Source organism: Cydia pomonella, chromosome 9 (genome assembly GCF_033807575.1).
Source record: "Cydia pomonella isolate Wapato2018A chromosome 9, ilCydPomo1, whole genome shotgun sequence".
NCBI lineage: Eukaryota > Metazoa > Arthropoda > Insecta > Lepidoptera > Tortricidae > Cydia > Cydia pomonella.
In genome coordinates, this window is record NC_084711.1 from 12870465 (window position 1) to 12893112 (window position 22648).

At 36.2% G+C, this 22648-nt stretch overlaps 1 protein-coding gene across 2 annotated transcripts; it reads right to left on the reverse strand.

Moving 5' to 3' along the window:
• Window positions 1-1384: 1384 nt before the first annotated feature.
• On the reverse strand, window positions 1385-17458 carry LOC133521424 (RNA-binding protein cabeza). Of its 2 annotated transcripts, none has more exons than XM_061856380.1 (7): window positions 17296-17458; window positions 17050-17220; window positions 16627-16933; window positions 14871-14902; window positions 6772-6917; window positions 5853-6535; window positions 1385-1789 (listed from the first exon to the last, which is right to left on the reverse strand). In XM_061856380.1, the coding sequence occupies exons 1-7, from the start codon at window positions 17303-17305 to the stop codon at window positions 1762-1764; spliced, it is 1377 nt and encodes a 458-aa protein (XP_061712364.1). In that variant the 5' UTR covers window positions 17306-17458; the 3' UTR covers window positions 1385-1761. The 2 variants fall into 2 exon arrangements, with proteins under 2 accessions (XP_061712364.1, XP_061712365.1); XM_061856381.1 differs by having other exon boundaries at window positions 17050-17145; window positions 17296-17449.
• Window positions 17459-22648: the final 5190 nt, after the last annotated feature.

A 22648-nucleotide genomic window follows, 5' to 3' on the forward strand; every position in this document is an offset into this window, starting at 1 on the left:
ATTAAAAATTTACGACGAAAAATCGCAGACAAAAAAACAAACGGAGATAGCTGCCGTACTGCAGATGCCAGTATCTACGCTGCGTACAATTTAAAAAAATAGAAAAGGAATACAAGAAAAGCGCTTCTTGGGAACTGCAAAGAGAAAAAAAAGACAGAAGGTAGGAAAATTTGAAAAATTAGAAAACTTCTTAGCAGAATGGCTTAACCAAGCACGAGCTTTACAACCTGTGAATAGGCGCATTGCATGCGAAAAAGCACGTGAAATTGCTGAAAGCTTACACAACAAATTTTACTGCTTGAAACTGTTGGATTAATCGTTTCAAAAATCGTTACGGCATAATATACCGTCAAATTAGTGAGGATTCGGAAACAGCGGTAGAACACAGTGTATATTGTCAAGACAACGAAATGTTGGAAACTGTGGCAGAACACGACAACACGTTGAAGATCGCCAAATCGGTGTCAAATATGAAACTATGGCAGAGCAAGATGTTGGTGCCAGAGATCGGAAACCAGTATTTTTTGTATGGGAACGAAAACGGTATTTTTTCGTTATTTGTTAATTATTTCATTTCTAATTGGGCAATCTCATAATACGAAGTCATTACCTATCTAAAAACACAACCGAGTCCTATATTTGGAATATAAAATAAACCGAAATATATGTTTATTTCAAGGTTTTTCCAAAAAACCGGTTCCTATCCCTGGTTGGTGTATGGATGGCCGCTCTTCCGATCTTCTTAGAAAATTATGAGCCTCAGGACATTTTCAACGTAGATGAATTCGGTTTGCTTTTCAAATTGATGCCTGATAAATCTTATACCTTCAATAGGGAGCTCTGCCATGCTAACAGGAAGAGTGAAGAAAGACTAACTGTCCTAGCGTGTGGGAACTCAGATGGTTCAGAAAAGTTACGTTTGATGTAAGATCACTACCGGTCACTTACGATGTAGAATCACATGCATGGATGACTGGGAGACGTTTCATCGATTGGTAGAAAGCTTTGGATAATTACTTCCACATTAAGGGTAGGAGAATAATACTGTTCAATTAGGCCCCCACGCCCTTTAAAGAGTAAGTTTCCTTTTAGCTAAATCTCCCGGCTCTGCTACAGTTTAGTGAGACGTTACTTCGGCAAAATAAGAACGAGTTATACAGCTTTTTTTCATTTATTTAGAAATTAATATGTATGCAACTTATTCATACCTAATTTTTCACAGAAACTTACGTCTATATAGAGTTGAAGTATGTTTTGCGTTAGCATTATGTTCAAATTAGTAGACGGTAACCCTTTTACTACCGGTTCAATTTCTTTAAATTCTACACATGGAGGTTATTCTAAATATTGTATACAAATTATTGTAATTTCATTGTTATTTACAATTTTATTGACTCTTGACCCGATTAATGCAATCAGTTTTATATGTTTCGTAAAATCCTTATTGAAAGTATAAATCCATAATTGACAATATTTAAGTTGCAACTAAACAATTCTATATAGGCAAGCTAGATTTTACACCACATTAAGAAAGTAAAATCATATAAACATTGTCATCATTATTATTAATGCTTAAATACATAGAACATCAAAAATGAAGTCATTAAAAATAAATTTACTTGTCTATCACATACAAATATGTATAGGGTTAGGGTTTTGTTTAAGTTGTGTCATTGTTGATATTCTTCTGCATTTAGGGGAAAAATCAGTCAGAATACAGTACTTATGGCTAATTTTAACTTATTTATAAACAAATAATTCTTAATACGGTCTCTGGCGATCTCGGCCTCTGTAACAAAAAAAAAGTTGTTTATCATAATAACCAAACCACAAGTTGCTATGTCCTAAATCGACAACTTCCTATTATATTTGTAATAATATACAAATATTTAAGCCAGATTATAGTTTTTTTTTTTAAATACTACGTCGGTGTCAAACAAGCATACGGCCCGCCTGGTGGTAAGCAGTCTCCGTAGCCCATGTACGCCTGCAACTCCAGAGGAGTTACATGTGCGTTGCCGACCCTAATAACCCTCCCTCCCCTCGTTGAGCTCTGGCAACTTACTTACCGGCAGAAGTATAACCCTTCAACAATGTTGGTTCTGTGACAAAATGACTTTATAGGGGCAGCTCGATTGATAATAGGCTTGTCCACACAGAGCGAGCATACGCGCGAGTAGGATTTGAGATCCGAATCCAACGGGTCATAGGATCCGGATATTTCGGATCTGTTATATATGATTATCAACCTATAACAGAAACAATTTTCCAATGAAATTTATGAATGATTTCATACCATTTTGTCATTTAAATATAGTATTTTCATATATTTAATCAATTCAAATACTAACAGCACATCAATTATGATAGGTACATCAGTCATCACGTCACGCAACAATTTTTTAAAATGAATGCGAATGTTGCTTAATCTAACCAGTAGTAACAGTAACAGTTTTTACAACTAGTCATCTGGATACCTCCTGACTGAAATAACGTGAAAGTCAGAATGGCGGGTGTACCTAAATAAAAATAATTGCAAAGCATACCATATTTTTGTACCTAATTTGTACTATTTAGTACCTCCATTAAAAAAAATTGTACTTCACGGTACGTAAAGTTACCATCAAAAAAAGCGGCCAAGTGCGAGTCGGACTCGCCCATGAAGGGTTCCGTACCATTTATGACGTATTAAAAAAAACTACTTACTAGATCTGGTTCAAACCAATTTTCGGTGGAAGTTTGCATGGTAATGTATATCGTATATTTTTTTTAGATATTTCATTCTGTTAATTTAGAAGTTACAGGGGGGGGGGACACATTTTTTCACTTTGGAAGTGTCTCTCGCGCAAACTATTCAGTTTAGAAAAAAATGATATTAGAAACCTAAATATCATTTTTGAAGACCTATCCCTAGATACCCCACATGTATGGGTTTGATGAAAAAAAATTTTTTTTTGTTGTTTGTATACGTATAAAAAAAAAACTACTTACTAGATCTCGTTCGAACCAATTTTCGGTGGAAGTTTGCATGGCAATGTATATCATATATTTTTTTTAGATTTTTCATTCTGTTATTTTAGAAGTTACGGGGGGGGGGGGGACTTTTTACCACTTTGGAAGTGTCTCTCGCGCAAACTATTCAATTTAGAAAAAATTATATTAGAAACCTCAATATCATTTTTAAAGACCTATCCATAGATACCCCACACGTATGGGTTTGATGAAAAAAGATTTTTTGAGTTTCAGTTCTAAGTATGGGGAACCCCCAAAATTTATTGTTTTTTTTCTATTTTTGTGTAAACATCATAATGCGGTTCATAGAATACATCTACTTGCCAAGTTTGAACAGTATAGCTTTTATAGTTTCGGAAAAAAGTGGCTGTGACAGAATCGGACAGACAGACGGACATGACGAATCTATAAGGGTTCCGTTTTTTCATCCTGACAGTCAGAATGGCGGGTGTACTTTTTTTTTAGAGGAGGTACTAAATAGTACAAATTAGGTACAAAATATAGTATAGTTTTCATTTAATTTTATTTAGGTACACCAGCCATTCCGACTCTCACGAAATAACGGTAATTCTTGATACAAATTCCATAACGTAAGATATGAAAATCCGACAAAAATGACGTTTTAACATAACGGTAATAAAACGAATAAATATTGAATAATCTTTCTAACAAATTGAATAAATCAATAATAAATAGTAAATTATCTTTCTTACGCTGGTATTTTTTATTTATTTTTAGTTTCCGAGATACAGAAAGTGCATACGGTCGGATTTCATGATTTTCCTTATTTTCGTGAAACATAAAGCATTGTTTTCACACCCGTCTTTTTCCATACGTTTGCCTCTTAATTTGTTTCGATTTTGTGGTTGGCATTACCTACTGACTGACTGCATTAGACTGCATTTAAAATGTTGACACATTGTGAAGTGTTTATTACATACGACGTTTTGTCTATAATCTTATAAGACCTTAATAATGTCTATATAATCGAAGTGTAAGTAAGTCAATACGACTTTATGCCTCTCTTTTACAATGGGGAAAAAAAAACGGGTCTATTAAATTTAGCATAACTACCACCTTTTTAAATATAATCACAGGTATTACAGCGTTTCTACTTATCCAAAATAGAAGGTAAAAAGGCTTTTTTCAATAAAAAATGAATAGTCTAGCCTACATAGTACGTGAAATAATGGCAAACAAAAGGGCCAATTTTGTTTTGGCTCTCCTGAGAAGTTTTTTTTTTTAAACCCGACCATATGGAACTCGAAGCGAGAATTATTATTGTTTACAGTAATTATTACCGGGGTTTCTCTCAGTCGTCTTTGGGTCGTCTACTTAGAATGTCATTACAGTGCTTGTGAGTGTTGTTATTACTCATTTTGTTTGTGTATTATCGAGTCGGTTCCCCTTCTCCTGTTAAAAGAAAAATAACATGCGCTACTGACTAAGTAAGTAATATTTATGATTTCGCTCAACTATTTATTATTATTATTATTTATTTGATACACTAGCAGCTCTTGGAGCTGATGCGTGTATATCGCAGCACTTGTGTTTATTTAGCACTTTTTAATGTTCTAAAATGTGTATCTAGTCTATTTTTGAAAGAGTTCACTGACGGTGCACTAACAACAGTTTCTGGTAGAGAGTTACACACATTTACTACACGATTTAGCAAGAAGTGTTTCCTAGGGTTGCTAGCACATGGAGGTTTGACTAGTTTTTTAGAGTGTCCTCTTAACCTTACATTCTGGCTTGATATGTATAAGTCTTTAATATTTGGAACATTGTAGTGTCCAGACAAGACTTTGTATGTCTCAATAAGATCGCCTCGCTTCCTTCTGTCCTCCAATGTTGTAAGACCTAATTCCTGAAGCCGTTCTTCATATGTCTTGTCTTTCAGTGAAGCAACCATTTTAGTTGCTCTTATTTTATTTGCAGTAACTAACAGGATTTCTATTTTTTTTTACTACTCGTATATAATGGAATATCACTGCAATGCAGACTGAAAGAATGAGCTAGATATTTATTCTAAGCAATTTACCTCTATTTAACCACAATTTTTCAAAGATTCAGATAGCAAGCTTTATTAATGTAATTTGATCAAATCGGTATATAAAAGATTAATACATGTTCGACAAATTAAGGGCAGGGTAGGGCAAGGCATTCTCCATACAAACCTTGTGCAAGTTTTATTCGTTAGTTTTGGCACTATAGCATTTAATTTCATTTTTTGCTTGTATACCTATATTGGATATACGCAAAACTTGATGTAGAAATCTTTCTTTATAAAAAAAAATACAAAAAAAAGCCCTAGCTAACAGAAAAATAAGCATATTTACCAAAAATAATGACTGTAGCGCAAACACAAATGAAGAAAAACGCACACAAAGTTTGTATGGAAAGAGCTTGCCCTAGCTTTCGCCTTAAGGAGAAAATGTTAATTTAATCCATTTATGTGAGTATAACTTAATTGTTGACTAAAAATAGTCCGTTTTGGCCGAATCCTTCTAGAACGTAACCTTTGTTTATACGGATCCGGATATCGGATATAAATTTTAATATCCGTAAACCCTACGCGCGAGGCAATTTCCTCGCACACAAACCCGTCGTGAGCGTCGTCGTCGTCGTCGGCGCTCAGGTGAGGAAAACGCGCGCGCCGCGCGTATGCTCGCTCTGTGTGGACCCACCTAATGACTAGAGTTGAAAAAAAGAAACACTAGGAAGCGCCACTGCACATTAAATAGTCGGAGAGACGTAGTAATAATGTACGGTATTGTTTTTGTTGTATATAGTATAGTAGAGTAGAAGAGTCCTTTTTAAATGAAATAAATGGTTCTCACCCTCCATCCCCTCGCATAGCACCGCCACTGTTGCGATCGCCACCGCCGCCGTATCCGCGCCGGTCGCCGCTGCGGTCCCCGCCGCGGTCGCCACCGCGGTCCCCGCCGCGGTCCCCTCCGCGCTCCCCGCCGCGGCCGCCCCAGCCGCCGCCGCCGCGCCCGCCGCCTCCGCGCCCGCCGCGCCCGGGCGGCCCGCCGCCCCCGCGACCGCCGCCTCCGGGCGGGCCACCGCCACCACCGCCGCCGCCGCCGCCGCCGGGCTTCTCTTCATTACATCTATTGCAAGCTTTACGCCATGAGAAGTTGGTGTTTCCGCAGCTGGGGTTAGGGCATCGCCAGTCGCCTTCTCGGTTGCCGGAGGGTGGGCCGCCGCCCCCGCCGCCGCCGCCACCCCCGCCGCCGCGCGGGCCGCCGCCGCCACCGCGGCCGCCACCGCCGCCCCTGCCACCGCGGAATCCACCTCCGCCGCCACCACCACCACCTCTTCCTCCGCCCCAAGTGTTTTGTCTTTGCGCTAGAGACACTTTGATAACAACTCCGTTGAAGTCCTTGTTATTGAACCATTCGATAGCAGAAGAGGCCGCATTCGAGTCCTCGTAGGTTACGGTAGCCTCCCCTTTAGGCTGACCGGTGGCTTTATCTTTATACATCCAGACCTTAGGTCTTTGGGTCTTCTTGTCAGTCTGAAAAATAAATGTAATTTTGAATTGTGATTGATTGATGACAAAGATCTAGTGGACAGGCGATCGGCTTACAAACAGAAGCTTGTGAGTATGACCCCAGCTGGGCCTAGGCTCGAAAGGTAAAGTCGGAATACAACAATGACGGCAAACCGAACTAATTTCGACAAAACCCAGAATCCCCTTTGTATTCAAAGCCCTCAAATTCAGACTTTACGACAGGTATTGGTGAAAATTACCTTTATAATGCCAATTGATCCAAAATGACGGCACAATTCATCTTCAGTAGTAGCGGGATCCATCCCTTGAATGAAAATCGTGTCTTCCTGGGTGACCATATCACCCCCACCCCCTCCTCCCCGATCTCCAAAGCCGCCGCCGCCACCTATAAGAAATAATAGGTTATTTTTTGAAAAACAACGTAGGCTAAATTCCATTACATCTACTATATGTGTTTTTAATATGCAATGATCGTAACTACGTATAAATATGCAAGTCAGTGTTGTTGAAGATATAGACATCGTTTTTTTTTTGCATTAGAAAGAACCTCGCAAAAGTAAGCTTGCGGTTCTAAATCGGGCTCTTTTTGCGGTAAAATATTTAAGTAATTTACAAGTATTGACATGCATGCTGACTCATTTCTGAATTTGGTATTTATTTTATGTAGGTTGTCAATTTTTCCTCCAATTCTTATTTGGCAATAAATTTTATTGAAACCATGTATAGATCGTGTATTTCATGAAGACGCGTGCCTTGACTCGTATTATCATGTCATTAAAGGTTAGATTTGACGAATCTGCGTCTCACCGTCGATGACACGAACTATATTAAGCATTGTATTGTAACCAATATGCTAAATTAGATTATTCCATTCTTATTAACAATTAAAGAGCCTGATAAACTGCACGCTTACTTCTGTAAAGTTCTTTCTAATGCTAAAAAACGAAATATACAATTCCATACTAGTGTGTAAGACGAAAATATACAATCTGACAAGTCATCATAAGTAGTTATTACCATAACAACCAAGAACTAAAATGTTGTCCATACGTGGGAGTTTTATCTGGTTTTACGTATGATTATATTATACCAATCATTCGAGCAATTAACGACTACTAAGTTTTATTCCTGATTTTTTTGAAAAATATTGTAGACATATAACATTGTGCTATTATGATTTAATAATGGCACAATGTTTTTCTAATTTCGCATATTATTAATAGAATACGGCTACGGCCTTTGAATGAGATTTATACTAAGTAAAATGTGTATGTTCCATTGAATGTATATGTCCGCTTGTGCCTAGGTTAAGACCACAAGATAGATAACCATCTTGAAAATAATACCGCGGTCTGAAAACGTCGGCAAAATAGCCTGTAGAGTGTAGACTATGAGTAATGTCGATACCTAATCTGTGAGCCAACATTAAACTTTTTCAAACATTTACGGAACCTGGTAAAATTAGACTTGAAGATCTGAGAAAATAGTGAGCAGCTGGCTGTATCTTGTTAAAGGGAAAGTAGTACCATTTCAAATGTTACCAATCGGCTGTAGACTAACAGGCTGCTGTCACGAATGTCCAAAGGTTTCAATAACGCCATACGCCCTTTAAAATTGGTTTACCAGAACAGCACTTGCTTCTCTACGTTGTTATGAAATCACGACATAGTAAAATTATCCTGACACTGTACACCCTAATGTTCGTAGTACCTGTTTACATTATCTGCGATGATAAACACCCTGGTTTTCATTTTTCCTTCCACCATTGATACCAGTTTTATTAAAGTTTAAACTATAGTGAAATATAAATAATGCCCATTTTTATTCAGCCCTATTTAGCAGCCAATCAGCAACATCGATCAAAACAATTTTCCATGATGTGATATGCAGTAGACGACGCTAGATTTGACCACTTATTGAAACTTGTTTATGCATCATCGTTGTTAACCTTTACATGTAGGTATACAATACACTATTACTTTACTTCAACGGTATAACCAACCAAACTTTTTCTTACCATATCAGTATATACTTGTATGTCGAATCGCGGATGAACAAACGCAAATTAAAACTATATATGTAAACACATCTTATAGCACATTCAAACCATAGGGCTGCCAAAACAATATACAGAGTTTTTGGTATCATTGCGGCCATAATTTTAGGGAGTTATAACCATGATAGTTTCTGCTACCTTATCTATTTCAAGTTTTATTTTAAAAAAAAGTTGCAATTTTTTTGATATTTATTATTCTATATCTGTTATTTTTACGGAATAATCGCATGTAACACTTGACGATTACCCTGTATAGTATCACGTGTTCATCTCGTTCGACTTTTGAAGAATTATAACACACATACCATTTTTTAATTTTTACAGGTAACTCACTAAATGGAAGTTATACTCATTAGTGAGTTTACCAGCAATAAACGTTTTTTTTTTGTTTCTATATCATGAGAACAATCCGCCTGAAACTAGGACACGATAACAATAACTCTGCATATTCTACACGTTTGTGTGAAATCCTGACGTCTTGTAAAACCTGTTAGCCACTTAACAAGACTGCTGACACAGCTTCAATTACGCAAAACCCATTATTACTCAATAAATATTTGTACATTATATTTCGTCACTTCATTTTTCAGATATAATTTTATATTAACCATGTAGTTTCCCTATTGTACAGATAGCATCGCACATATTTAAGAGTAACTATTTTGATTAAAACTGTGAAAAACAACTTCCGCCCACTTCCGGTTACTGGTTACCTGCGTGCGGCGACCGCTGCGCTCTTCATTCTTTATTTGTGCGTGGTAGCGTCCACACCTCGGTCTAGTTGCCGAACACTTCGGCACAAGACCACATTTTTTATAACGATCTTCGTTGCCTATGCCTACTATGGTGTTAGCTGTGAGATTTCATTGAATTCGTTGTGCAATATACATATATTTGTTTTTAAAATCGTTGTGCAATCCTTCAACTTGAAGGACATACATACATCCTGGAGGTTAGTCGAGAACTAACACGATGGAAAAAATCATCCTGGAGGTTGGTCGTGAACCAACACGAAGGAAAGTCTGTTCGTATTTCGAACACCGATTTCGCCCGGGGGTTGGTCGTGAACCAACACGAAGGTATAAGATCGGATAACGCACAACGAAACAAAGGCATAAAAAATCATCCTGGGGGTTGGTCGTGAACCAACACGAAGGAAAGTCTGTTCGTATTTCGAACACCGATTTCGCCCGGCGCGGCGATTGGTCGTGAACCAAAAGATCGGATAATGCACAACGCACAACGAAACAAAGGGCCTAGACATTCATATTGGTGCATTTTTCATAATACCCATATATTTTGTGGGAAATTTATTGCCTTAAAAATGGAAATAACGAGCCGAGGGAGGCTTTCTTTTTATTTGGTTTTAGATGGCCCAACACTTAAAATATATCCAAATTCTCCTGCCACACCTAACCCATAGTACGGTATTAAATGAAAAAAGAAGTATGAATCCCCGCCCATAGGTTGAATGTAAATCAACAAGAGACTCACAAATGTTGTATTTAACACAATAGTACATTGTTTTGATACTACACTACCCACATAAATATAATATTAATACATTGGGTAGGTATAACTTGTCTCTAAAAGTGGGAATTGCTACGTGTACCTACATCACGTCACAGTATTATTTAAAGTATATTCTTTCTGACGTACAATATTTAAACTCTTATATGTTATAAAAGACGTGTAGTGAATTTGAAAGCAATTTCTAAACTTAAATCTTGATAAAATATCTTGTTAATATGTATAGTGGTGCCCTGAGAGTGCATACATTTTGGTGTCGATTTTTAAATGATTATGATGTGCAGAAACATTCATAAATCGAACTATAAAAATATGGCTACGTACGTCAATAATGTTATGGGCGATAAAACTTGAACAACTTTGGTTTACTCCTATACTAAATCGCATTTAAAAAAAAAGAGTCAACCAAATGAATACTTATATAAAAATATACCTATTTATAATATCAGCTTTAAGAATCTTTATTTCTCAGAATAAGATATAACAAAACTTGATAATAAATGAGTATTTGTCATGGTCGCTCATAGGCGATGCCAGTAAGTACTTATTATCTGTTTGAAAATTAGATTTCTTCTTAAAGTTATATTGGATAATTAATTCAATTGAATCATTAAATTATAATAAGTACACTTACTTCAATTGAATTAGAGGAAGACGAGTTTTTTCATCACAATTTACTAGAACAATTTGCAAGAACAGTGTCAAGCACCACTAGAGTACCATCCATCTGAGTTAATCAGAAAGCGGTTTTCTCTTCATTTTGGCGAGTTGCACTTAGTAATAAATTTTGTTCGCATCTCTCACAGATATTGAGTGTTTATTTTTATGATTGTTAATAATCGGTAACTAGGTAAATACCTATTCATATATTCATTTAATTGTATTAAAACAACAAGACGACTACCCTCTGATTATCCTTTAAAGGATTACCCCTCAGATTACTACTTAAATAACTAAGTTATTAAATAGGTAATAGAAATCGTACAAAATTAATAAATTAATGTATGGTTCAACTCTCATGTGTCGGTCGCGGTACTCTTTCAGCCATCATTAATGCGATGGTACTATGCAATACGTTCACTAGACTTAAAAAAAAAAAAACTCAAATCGGTTATGCAATACGTTTTTGCTAAGTTTAAAATATATGTACATATACATTTAGTATTATAATTAATATAGTCATTCATAAAATTAAGACCGAATCACTAAATATAATATTTGTTTTCTAAACTCACAATACAACCACAGTAGCAATACAGCAAATACATTTTCTATTTTATTATGTCAGTTCTATAAGCGTATTTTTTTTTATACATTATAAAAATATACAACATTACGTCTCAGTCTTTCGTTACCGACAGAGCGAATATTTGGATAAAATAAAAATAGAGGGCATTTGAGATTTGATGCTTAATACCTGAAATACTGTGGATTGTTATTGTTATCGTGGTTGATTGCTGTGCTGGTTTAGTTTGCGCTGAGAGAATAGCAGCTACAGCACCGATATTTGTGCAAATATGGTCAAACGTGTCATGCTGTCATTAATAAAAAAAAAAAAAAAAAAAAAGTTCATCTTATTTATGTTTATTTAAATGAAAAGACTTACTGGTCATGTTTGTTGTACGCTGACTTTACCTACTCAGGTGTAACTGGTTATTATTAACTAAGCACCGTAATACGAGTAGCTCGAATATACATAAGGTATATAAAATTAATTTATAAATATATTCTGATGTCATTAATGGGCCTCGGCCCTTGCCCTATTTATTGTATGCAATATGAGCGCAATAATAAACATTTGAATTTGGGTAAATTCTAATCTTATATAAGAAATAACTTCGAAAGTTGAGTAGTAGTTATAGTAGCCTTATAAATTTATTTTTTCATAACTTAACCGAAAGCATATGGAATTATGCACGTTCATATATTTCTTATATTTCAAGAACATGATGGATTTTTACATATGATAATATCCAAAGTATATTTCTTCTTGAATAGATCAGAGATTTTAACGAATTACAATGACGTTAAACACGTTTTGGAGAAAAGTAAAATAAAATACTATTCTTTTTAAGTTAAAAATCTTAAAACGCGCTAGGCCGCGTAAGTCTTTGTAGGCCGTTGTGTCACTATTCGTTCAGCAGGAGCTGCTGTAAGCCAACATGCGTGTGCATGAGCCTAATAACTGAATTTTCTCATTGTCGCCAGCTGCTCAGTGAACACAGCGTATCCCACCCTGTCTGGAGGTAACGCTGGGTTGTATCGTTAACATAAATTAGGTCTTATTTTAGTTATTACTCTTAGACAAGTCTAAAGTTGATATCAATAGTAGTACCGCCTGTCTTCTTTATTTCCGTATCGCGGACAAGGACCGCTAGTGAACTTTCAGACATTCATAAAAGGACGTTTTATGAATTAATTCTACTTTTTGTAATCGAATTAAACTGAATGTAAAGTAGACCACAAAGTGTATAGAATCTTAGTGAATTATGTTTCAGTGTGAACAACAAATTGAAACGTGATTATTAGGCTTTGTTTTGATATCCTAATAGGCGTATTACAATATATATATATCATGTGTACATACCTAATATGTACTTTTTATTTTGAACCTACATACCTAAACTTTCTTTATGCTTTTAAACAAGGCTTTATAACTCAATTGGCATAGTATACTTGTGTATAGTACACATGTTATGTCCTGAACTTGGTCTGCAGTCTACGCAGGTGGGCTACTCTGCGCAGGTGGGATACAGCGATAATAACTTCAATTACTTGATGGCTTAAAACACAACCCGTTAGACAGTTGTTCGCTAAAGCATTGATTTAATTTTGGTTCAATTTAATTTACCATACTTCTGGATTTCTTTAGCAGTCAATTAAAATAGTATCATGTGTTTTCATGGAAAAGGATCATCAGATCGTTTTCTTTTATTACAGAATTGGTTAAAGTTAAACGATTGCAGAAATACGGTTTTAAATCATATAACTCAAAATATGGTACATTTGGGACACTAACTTAATACAACTTATCAAAATAAATCCCTAGAAATTGAAAATAAATAAATTCAGATCAAAATAAATCCCTAGCACCTGAAAATAAATAAATTCTAGCCATTAACTTATATAATCTAATAATTTGAAATATTAAACTAGGTATAATAATTATTTATAAGTTTTTAATTGTTTTTCCACCCATTTGTGTTTATTATAATAACTGTTTAAATATCACCTTGATTTTGAAATGTGAACTATAATATAAATATCTCATACCAAGGATACTAACTGCAAATAAAGTAGGTCAGATAAAAAAAAAAAAAATACAAAATATTTCGGTTTATCACCATGGTTAACATTAACAAATAAATCTCATCCGAATGACTTATTTTACTTCGGACTAAGATAGATATATGTTTTTAGTGTCTCACTATGATGTTTTTTAATAATATATTTCTAATGTTAGTACGGTGTATACGTAACGTACAGTAATTAAAATAAAAATCCTGCGGTCATTGGCATGGCATATAAATTGAGAAGTTTTTTTTTTTCTATGTGGTGTGTGGAGTTAGAAGGAACGTCTTAACTTAAACTAGACACTCAGACAGCCAAAGCTTTTGTCTTATTTCAACCAAAACTTATATCTCTAAACATCTACATGGTTAATATAAAATTATATCTGAAAAATGAAGTGACGAAATATAATTGATGATCAAACGAACTTCTTGAAGTGAAGTTCGATCGATATTATATGAGTCACTTCATTTGAAGATATAATATAAGGTCCCACCCACCCTAGAACCCTGATATAAGTTTTGGTTCTTGCCTTCTCTAAAAATAATGAAGAGCGCAGCGGTCGCCGCACGCAGGTAACCAGTAACCGGAAGTGGGCGGAAGTTGTTTTTCACAGTTTTAATCAAAATAGTTACTCTTAAATATGTGCGATGCTATCTGTACAATAGGGAAACTACATGGTTAATATAAAATTATATCTTCAAATGAAGTGACTCATATAATATCGATCGAACTTCACTTCAAGAAGTTCGTTTGATCATCAATTATACACCATATATTTGTTCCTTTAACGACGCTGGTCTTCCTGTTACATTTAATTCACATCACTTTTTTTACGCGCATACCAAATTACACAAACCTTGTTACGAATATTTCAATAACTGTTGAGACCCCAAGTGTTTTCAGTATCGAGGCATCTAGAATTAATTAGATGCCGAATAGATGCGCTGCCTTGCCGATTACCAAGCACTTGAAAACCTTATCCTTTGTTACTTTTATTTAAATTAAGGTCCTCCTTGCCTGAATCATTGCTACAACACTGCTATTAATACCATCCATCGTTCTTAACGCCCATTGCTCGTACCACTTAGCTTTACACACCAAATTTCAATATCTTCTTTAACCCCCTTCAGTTCAATCCCTGAATGTGATGACATACGTTTCTAAGTTATTTAAACATTTAAAACTATATTCTGCAGGGATTCTTTTCCTGCATAACCAATCCTATTTTATACCTGTCTATGTATTGTATTTATAAAGTATTCTTTATAAATATGTATGTATATCCTAGATTAACACCTTATATACCTGTGGCTTAAAATATCAACTGAAGCAGCAATTTGTCAACAGCCAAGTAGTGATTACACACCAGTAGACATTCGTAAAATAATTTGGCAGCCCTTATGTAATTACGTATTAAAAATATGACAACAGCACCGCTCGCATCGCGAGGAGCTTTACCTTTATTAAAACCACCCCCCCTGCCGCCGCCACTAAAACAACAAGAAGATCGTTTAGTACACTTGGGCTGGCGGGTCGGGGACACTCAGAACAGGCCACGCTGGTTCACCTAGGTTCACCTTAACCAGTGACCTTACTCGGGATCCTTTTCGTTACCATTATGTTTAAACCTTGATACCTTGAAAATCTTGGAACAACATGTTTTGATAATTATTATAAACAATAGTTACAACATTCTTGAAACATGCACATGAGACATGATCACCATTGGAAATGATGTCTTCAATAGAATTTATCATTACAGTATAATCAGTAGATTCCCCATATTCATGTCAAATAATAATAAGTTTAAAAAAGAAAGACATACACCTATCCAGATTAAGAAAACAGTAAGTGTCAACACAAAGGGTACATTTTCTAGTGCCAATGCCAATCAATCATCATGTTTTCAGGTGAATTCTTTGTTCTTCCACAAGTACTAAACGGCGTTGTGTGTCTTGGTTGTGATTTGACAACTGCTTTGTGGTTATCTTGCTTGCCTCCTGGTTTTCCAAATTTACACAGGATGAGTGTTCTCCCTGCTCTGTTGTGAATTAACCGGCTCTCACTTAATTCTGGTTTTCCCATGACACCACACATGTCTGTTTGTAGTTGCATTCCAAAACTGCCAGTACTATGCTACGGAGTGCCAAGGAGTACCTTGTGGCATATAGCACAGAACCTACTAATAAGGTTGTATTGAACTTTACTGTTCACCCAGTATAGATAGGACTAAAAATAAAAATCTAGAAAATACATTAAGAATAATGGGTATAGGGTATAGGAAAGGGGGGCCGTTCTTGGGACTTTTTTCAGTGTCATTTTTTTTTGTCAACATGCTGTCTAATGTTAAAATACGTTGCTTTTGTCATGAATAATTTTTCTCTAAGATCAACCATTATGGAGCTAGATAGGGTAGTAATCGTCAATTCTTAATGTGTTTGGGAAATTAAAGTGACAGAGGTAAGACAAGTGTGACACCGACAGAAAAGATGAGAAGCATGTTAGGTTGACTGTGATCAAACAGTGCAAACCAACCAGAATCAATTTATGGTATATAGTACTATCTCCTCGTCTATTTCCATAATTATAGATCCTAGAGAAAAATCTTACATGACAATACTTAATTAGACATTTCCTACAATATAATAAAAAGATTGTATTATATTGGCAAAAAATTTACACTGGATTGAGTTCTTGTCTGCTGTTACAGAACACATAAAAAAATTCTATGTACCAATGTTTCATGAAATAAATTCATGGCTTTCCAAAGGTAATAAAACACTGTTCCAAAAACTTATTATTACTTTTTATCTAACAAACAATAATTGTTAGTGAAATGGGGATCCTACTGAATAGTTACATTTAGTTAACAATAAGCAGATAACATGGTTTCATACAGCTGATAAATATTAAACCTTGAAATTGTGACTTTTTTCCTATATGATAAGAACACTCCACTCGAAACCCCATCTATAATATTAGAATTCTTTTAAGCCTAATCATTTCTTTATACCTCTGTTATGATTAAAACTTTAATGACATGTATGTTCATAGTTACACCTGTACAAAACTACCGCTAATATAATTCAGACCTTCATTTTTAACCAATTCTACTTCTCAAATAAGTTCTTCACCTCACCCTTGATCAGGAGATAGCCTAGTCACACTGGTTGTGTTACAGATAAAAGAATAAACAGATAAAAAACTTGCTTACCCATATCCTCCATCTCTACTCCCACCATCCCGATTGTAACTAGACCGGTCGCCACCGCCGTATCCGCCGCGGTCCCCGCCTGAGTAACCGCTTCCGCCACGGTCGCTGCCGCCATAGCCCCCAGAGCTTCCCCGGTCACTGCCATAGCCACTGCCGCCGCGGTCTCCGCCGCTCACATTATATCCACCGCCATTGTTGCGGTCATACCCTCCACCGTTGCCACTTGCGCTACCTCCATAACTGGAGCCTCCATAGCTTTGGCCATAGTTATTTCCTGCTGCTTGACCACCGGCATAGCTGTTGCCACCTGAAGCAGAAAAGTAATTAAACTGGTAAAAATGTATTTATAACGCTGTAATCTATATACAATCTAGATTAAAATATCCGCGTGTTCCTAAAGACGCATTGCTAATCAATTCTAACCTGCGGCTTGTTGTCCCCATTCTTGGCTTGGATTCTGGGCAGCATAACTGCCTTGGTTGTATCCTCCCTGCTGTCCGGCGCCATAACTATTGTCACCTGAAGACAAATTTGGTGGAGGTACAGAATATTGAGCGGAATATCCGCCGCCGCTGTAATCGCCAGAGGCGTAATCTAAAAGAAAACATGGATGTTGTAAGTGACTAAAATATATGTGTTTGCTATAAAAGTAACGTTAGAAATACTCACGGTCGCCCATTTTCAGGGATTAATAAAAATGGGACCACTTAATTTCACTTGAGACGCGTTTCGGCACGCATCCACTTTCCCGTTGACTATGAAAAAGATGGAGGGCGCCAAGCAGGCATGCGTAGTCACCCTAACGTCAATGCTACCAACCCACCAAATGTGATGGCGGGGTCCAAAGAGCATATAATCACTACGTTTTAAGAGACGGGACTTCCATACTAGCGAGTGGAATCAGTTTGTTTCGCAAATCATTACCAAAATCTACGACAAAGAACTGTCAAGGAACCATAATAACAACATAACCGATTTAAATAGTGTAGTACGCTACACGCTTGCGATTCTTATCGATATCGATAAAATGGGAGGGTTGAAACATAGGCTCCTGTCTATAAATTTTGTACTCAAAATCAGGGTAGCATCGAGTCCACTTTTAACTTGTATGTTATATAGTGGATAGTTCTTTGAGTGGGCTAATTGTCGGGCTTAATTTTTTTTTGTTTCAATAAATGTAACTTTTCTATGGGAAGATGTATCGTCAGGTCTTCGTTCCCAACAATTTTGATCCATTGCCTGCATCTGAAGACATACAGCCTTGGACAAACGTGACTTTATCTACAGTTTATATTCCAAGTGTTTGCTAATGAGATGATCAACTGATTATTTAGCGCTAATATGCATCTATAAATCATGTATTTCGGCATCCAGTTATCAACAACCCTATAACAATGCTCTAACTTTTTATGTATTTATATGTCTGGTAATCGTGAGAACCGGTCTGGCCTAGTTGGCAGTGACCCTGCCTATGAAGCCGATGGTCCAAGATTCAAATCCTGGAACGGGCATTTATTTGTGTGATGAGCATGAATATATGTTCCTGAGATATGGGTGTTTTCTATATATTTATAATTACTTATTTATTAGGTATATGTATATATATATACCATGCATACTTTAGTACTAAGTCAATTTGTGTAATAATGTCCTATAATATTTCTTTATTTATCATAAAAACAGAGATTAATTTTCTTACTAAATAGTACAAATTAGGTACAAAAATATGGTATGCTTTTCATTTGATTTTATTTAGGTACACCCGCCATTCTGACTCTCATGGGTGTTAAACCTACGTGGATCGTAAATAATAATGCACACACTTAATAAACAATATGTAATGTCCGAAATACAGTTAAAAAGTTATTATTATTTAAGTTAGTATCAAAACACAAGTGGTTAGCACAGGCACACACAGTTCACCGAAACACTAGTTAGGTTCATGCACCATACTATTTATATTAGTCCGTGAATCCATAGGTTAGTATCACGATAAGCTACTAGTCAAGTACGCGGATAGGATTTAACTGGGCTAACTGGCGCTGACGATGCGCAAGTGATCGATCCCGTGACGTAGGTAACACTGATGGTGATGAAGGACGAGGACGCGGGCGGCGCGGTGCACGCGTTACCGGCGCGAGCGACGGTCGTTGCCTAGCAACGGTTGCCAGCCCGCGCGCGGCCATGTTGTCGGCTGTCGTGAGTGGGTCCACACGAAAAAGGTTTTGTGACTCTGTTTTGTTTGCGTACTTTGATGTGGAGTAGGCTACACAAATAAAATAGTAAAAACAATAATGATATTACAGTACATATGGGGCTACTTTATAGCACTAGTGCGAGAAGTAGCATATTACGTTACTGTGTCGAACATTTAAAGGGCCATATGTACTGTAAAACGTTGTACGATACATGTGCGAATAGGTAATTCGCAACTCGTGTCGATTTAAAACACTCCCTTCGGTCGTGTTTTAATTTATCGCCACTCGTTTCGAATTTCCTATTTTTCGCACTTGTATCGTAATGTACTATTTTACCATTCCCATACAAACTGTTCCTACGACGACGTGTTCAATACGAATTTCTGCATGGACGATACAATGTATTAATTGGTTCGGAGGCTTAATTGCCTTTAAACACGTGCGAGAAACGAACAAATAATAAGCCTGTATATTAATACTCTTTAAACTAAAATAACATATTATCATACAAAAATATTGCATTTAAAACGTTCGATATTGCATGAAACCGTCTACGTGGAGTTGGTTTCCATTGTCATGTATTTTCAAGTGTCAAGCGCCTTATTTTATAATACTTACACCAATCGTAGTTTGGGTGGCTCAATCAAATTGACTAATCATGGTCAAACGAAGTTTTGTCGACGAAAACAAGACCTCAACATTGACGAGTTGCAATTGGTCCGTTATGAGTACTGCGTGTTTTAATAGTGGGGCCACTTTTACGCTGATATTTTGTTTGACGCATAGACATACAATATAACGTTTGACGTTAGTCTTCTATGTTTTTTACTACTGACCCTTTCTTGCACTTAAATGAAAGGTAATTAAATTTGCTACAACTTTATTCAATGCAATATATCTCATACCATGGGCGGAAGTGCCGATATTTGACATAAAATATCATTAAAATATAGGCAAAACGAAAACTTTTATTGAAAAGAAAAAATAACCTTTTTTTTAAAGCCTCATATCCCAAAAACTTTTTATTGTTCCAAAGGGTGTAGCAGGATAGCCTAGGAAAAATTGCCCCCAGCGATTTTGGGCCGAAACTGTAATCAAACGATGCCTTTTGGGGAGGTTATACTCTGCACAAAGTTTCATCCCTCTGTTACCCCCTGGGGGTGAAAAAAAACCCGATTAACCCCAAAACTGTTTTAATTATTTTTTCCTAAACTATGAAAGTGACGAATTTCAAATTTCGTACAAATATTAATAAGACTAAAAGCTATGTGCTAAAAAAATATTAACCCCCTAACCATTGAAATTCTTGTAAAAAAAACAAAAATAAAAAAAGAATCAACCTGTATATCAAGTTTGGCTCATGGTACCACACCATTTTTTTTTTCAAAAATGAACCAGTTTATATTCTACATGATACAAAAGTTTCATGGACCTACTCCAGAAGGAACATTGCGAAATTAATATGTATTGGCTCTTTGGTGCGTACTATTCATTGAACTCTCACTAAGAGCCTTGCATTATTAATAAACAATGGCTTGCGATCGGACCGCTGCTCGTGCCCGATTTGAAAAAGGTGGGGATAAAGAAGTATGAATCAAACTCATTTGTACATAGATCTCAAGTTTGGCTCATGGTACACACACCATTTTTTTTAAATGTACCAATTTATATTCTATATTATATAAAAGTTTCATGGACCTACTCCAGAAGGAATATGGCGAAATTAAAATAAACGTACTATTTCGTAGCTACTAATCATTATACTCGTATCATGCTTAATACGCAACGTCTCGGACCCGAAAACAAAATAATTTAAAAAAACCGGCCAAGAGCATGTCGGGCCGCGCTCAGTGTAGGGTTCCGTAGTTACTCTTCCGTCACAATAAGCTAAACTGGAGCTTAAAGTATAGTAAATTGTTAACCAAGGGATGAAACGGTACCTTTCACGTGAGTTAAACAAATAGGCAAATTTGCATAATCAGTACCTAATTAAAGTATGTCTTTTTACTATGAAGGGGAAACTTTTTGCGATAACTCAAAAACAGCTAAACTGATCATGTCCGCTATAGTTTTCATTTAATGTCTTTCTTAAGCTCTACTTCCACAATTTTTTAAATTTTTTTTGGACCTATGGTTCAAAAGTTAGAGGGGGGGGGACACATTTTTTTTTCTTTCGGAGCGATTATCTCCGAATATATTCACTTAATCAAAAAATGTTTGTTGAAGACCCCTATTAGTTTTGAAATACCTTTCCAACGATACCCCACACTGTAGGATTGAAGCAAAAAACAAAAATTCACCCCCACTTTACGTGTAGGGGAGGTACCCTCAAAAAAATTAAATTTTTAGATTTTATTGTACGACTTTGTCGGCTTTATTGGTTTATATATCCATGCCAAATTTCAGCATTCTAGCACTAACGATCACGGAGCAAAGCCTCGGACAGACAGACAGACAGACAGGCAGGCGGACATGGCGAAACTATAAGGGTTCCTAGTTGACTACGGAACCCTAAAAATGTTTTTATAAATACAAATGAGTTTGATTCATACTTCTTTATCCCCACCTTTTTCAAATCGGGCACGAGCAGCGCCAGCGGTCTGATCGCAAGCCATTGTTTATTAATAATGCAAGGCTCTTAGTGGGAGTTCAATGAATAGTACGCACCAAAGAGCCAATACATATTAATTTCGCAATGTTCCTTCTGGAGTAGGTCCATGAAACTTTTGTATCATGTAGAATATAAACTGGTTCATTTTTGAAAAAAAAAATGGTGTGGTACCATGAGCCAAACTTGATATACAGGTTGATTCTTTTTTTATTTTTGTTTTTTTTACAAGAATTTCAATGGTTAGGGGGTTAATATTTTTTTAGCACATAGGTTTTAGTCTTATTAATATTTGTACGAAATTTGAAATTCGTCACTTTCATAGTTTAGGAAAAAATAATTAAAACAGTTTTGGGGTTAATCGGGTTTTTTTCACCCCCAGGGGGTAACAGAGGGATGAAACTTTGTGCAGAGTATAACCTCCCCAAAAGGCATCGTTTGATTACAGTTTCGGCCCAAAATCGCTGGGGGCAATTTTTCCTAGGCTATCCTGCTACACCCTTTAATGTAATTTCAACATTATACAGCAAGTTTTGGCCAAAAATCCATAGTTTTGAAATCCATGAAAAATTACCGACATTTTTGCAGTTTTTCGTTAATTTCGCAGGCAGTACAACTTTTTTTTTGCTTGCAAAACTTAGTTTCACATTCCTCCAAGGACTCCTAATAACATAGAAAAAATACAGCTTTACATGACGCATTGTTTTTAAATTGTAAGATTTGACTGATGTATTACCCCTCTGTCGAAAACCTCGCCCAATGGTCATATGTATTGTATGGACTGTCGTTTATCTGACACGGCTATTTGTACGTTACGTGCATATACATACATTTGTCGTGCCCCTCCCCCGCAAAAATCGACAGACTGTTTTGTACAGAAAATTACAGACAAGGCGTTTCCAGCAGTTAAATCCTCCAAGATTCTCTAGTTTCTCTACCCGCATAGATTAACTATACACCGTGGGCCAGAGTACCCCAACAGATATTAAAGGTGTATTCTTGACCTCATTTAGAGACTAAAGTGACATACAATGTTTCCTGATATCGATCTTGTTTTAGAGGTAATGAGGGGTTGTCGTTGAGATTCAAGATGGCGAACACGTCTCTAGAATATTTTTTTGTGTTTTGCTCATTTATGTAGTTTAAAGTGTAATATTGATAGCTTATTATGCAGTGAACTATCGTAGAAGCTTGTGCAGCTAATGAAAAACTAATC

Coding starts and splice junctions, on each gene's coding strand:
- LOC133521424 (XM_061856380.1), bottom strand. Junction 16,934..17,049: donor ATGGGGACAACAAGCCGCAG/GTTAGAATTGAT, acceptor TTTCTGCTTCAG/GTGGCAACAGCTATGCCGGT. Junction 6,918..14,870: donor GGGGGGTGGTTTTAATAAAG/GTAAAGCTCCTC, acceptor TATTTCTTATAG/GTGGCGGCGGCGGCTTTGGA.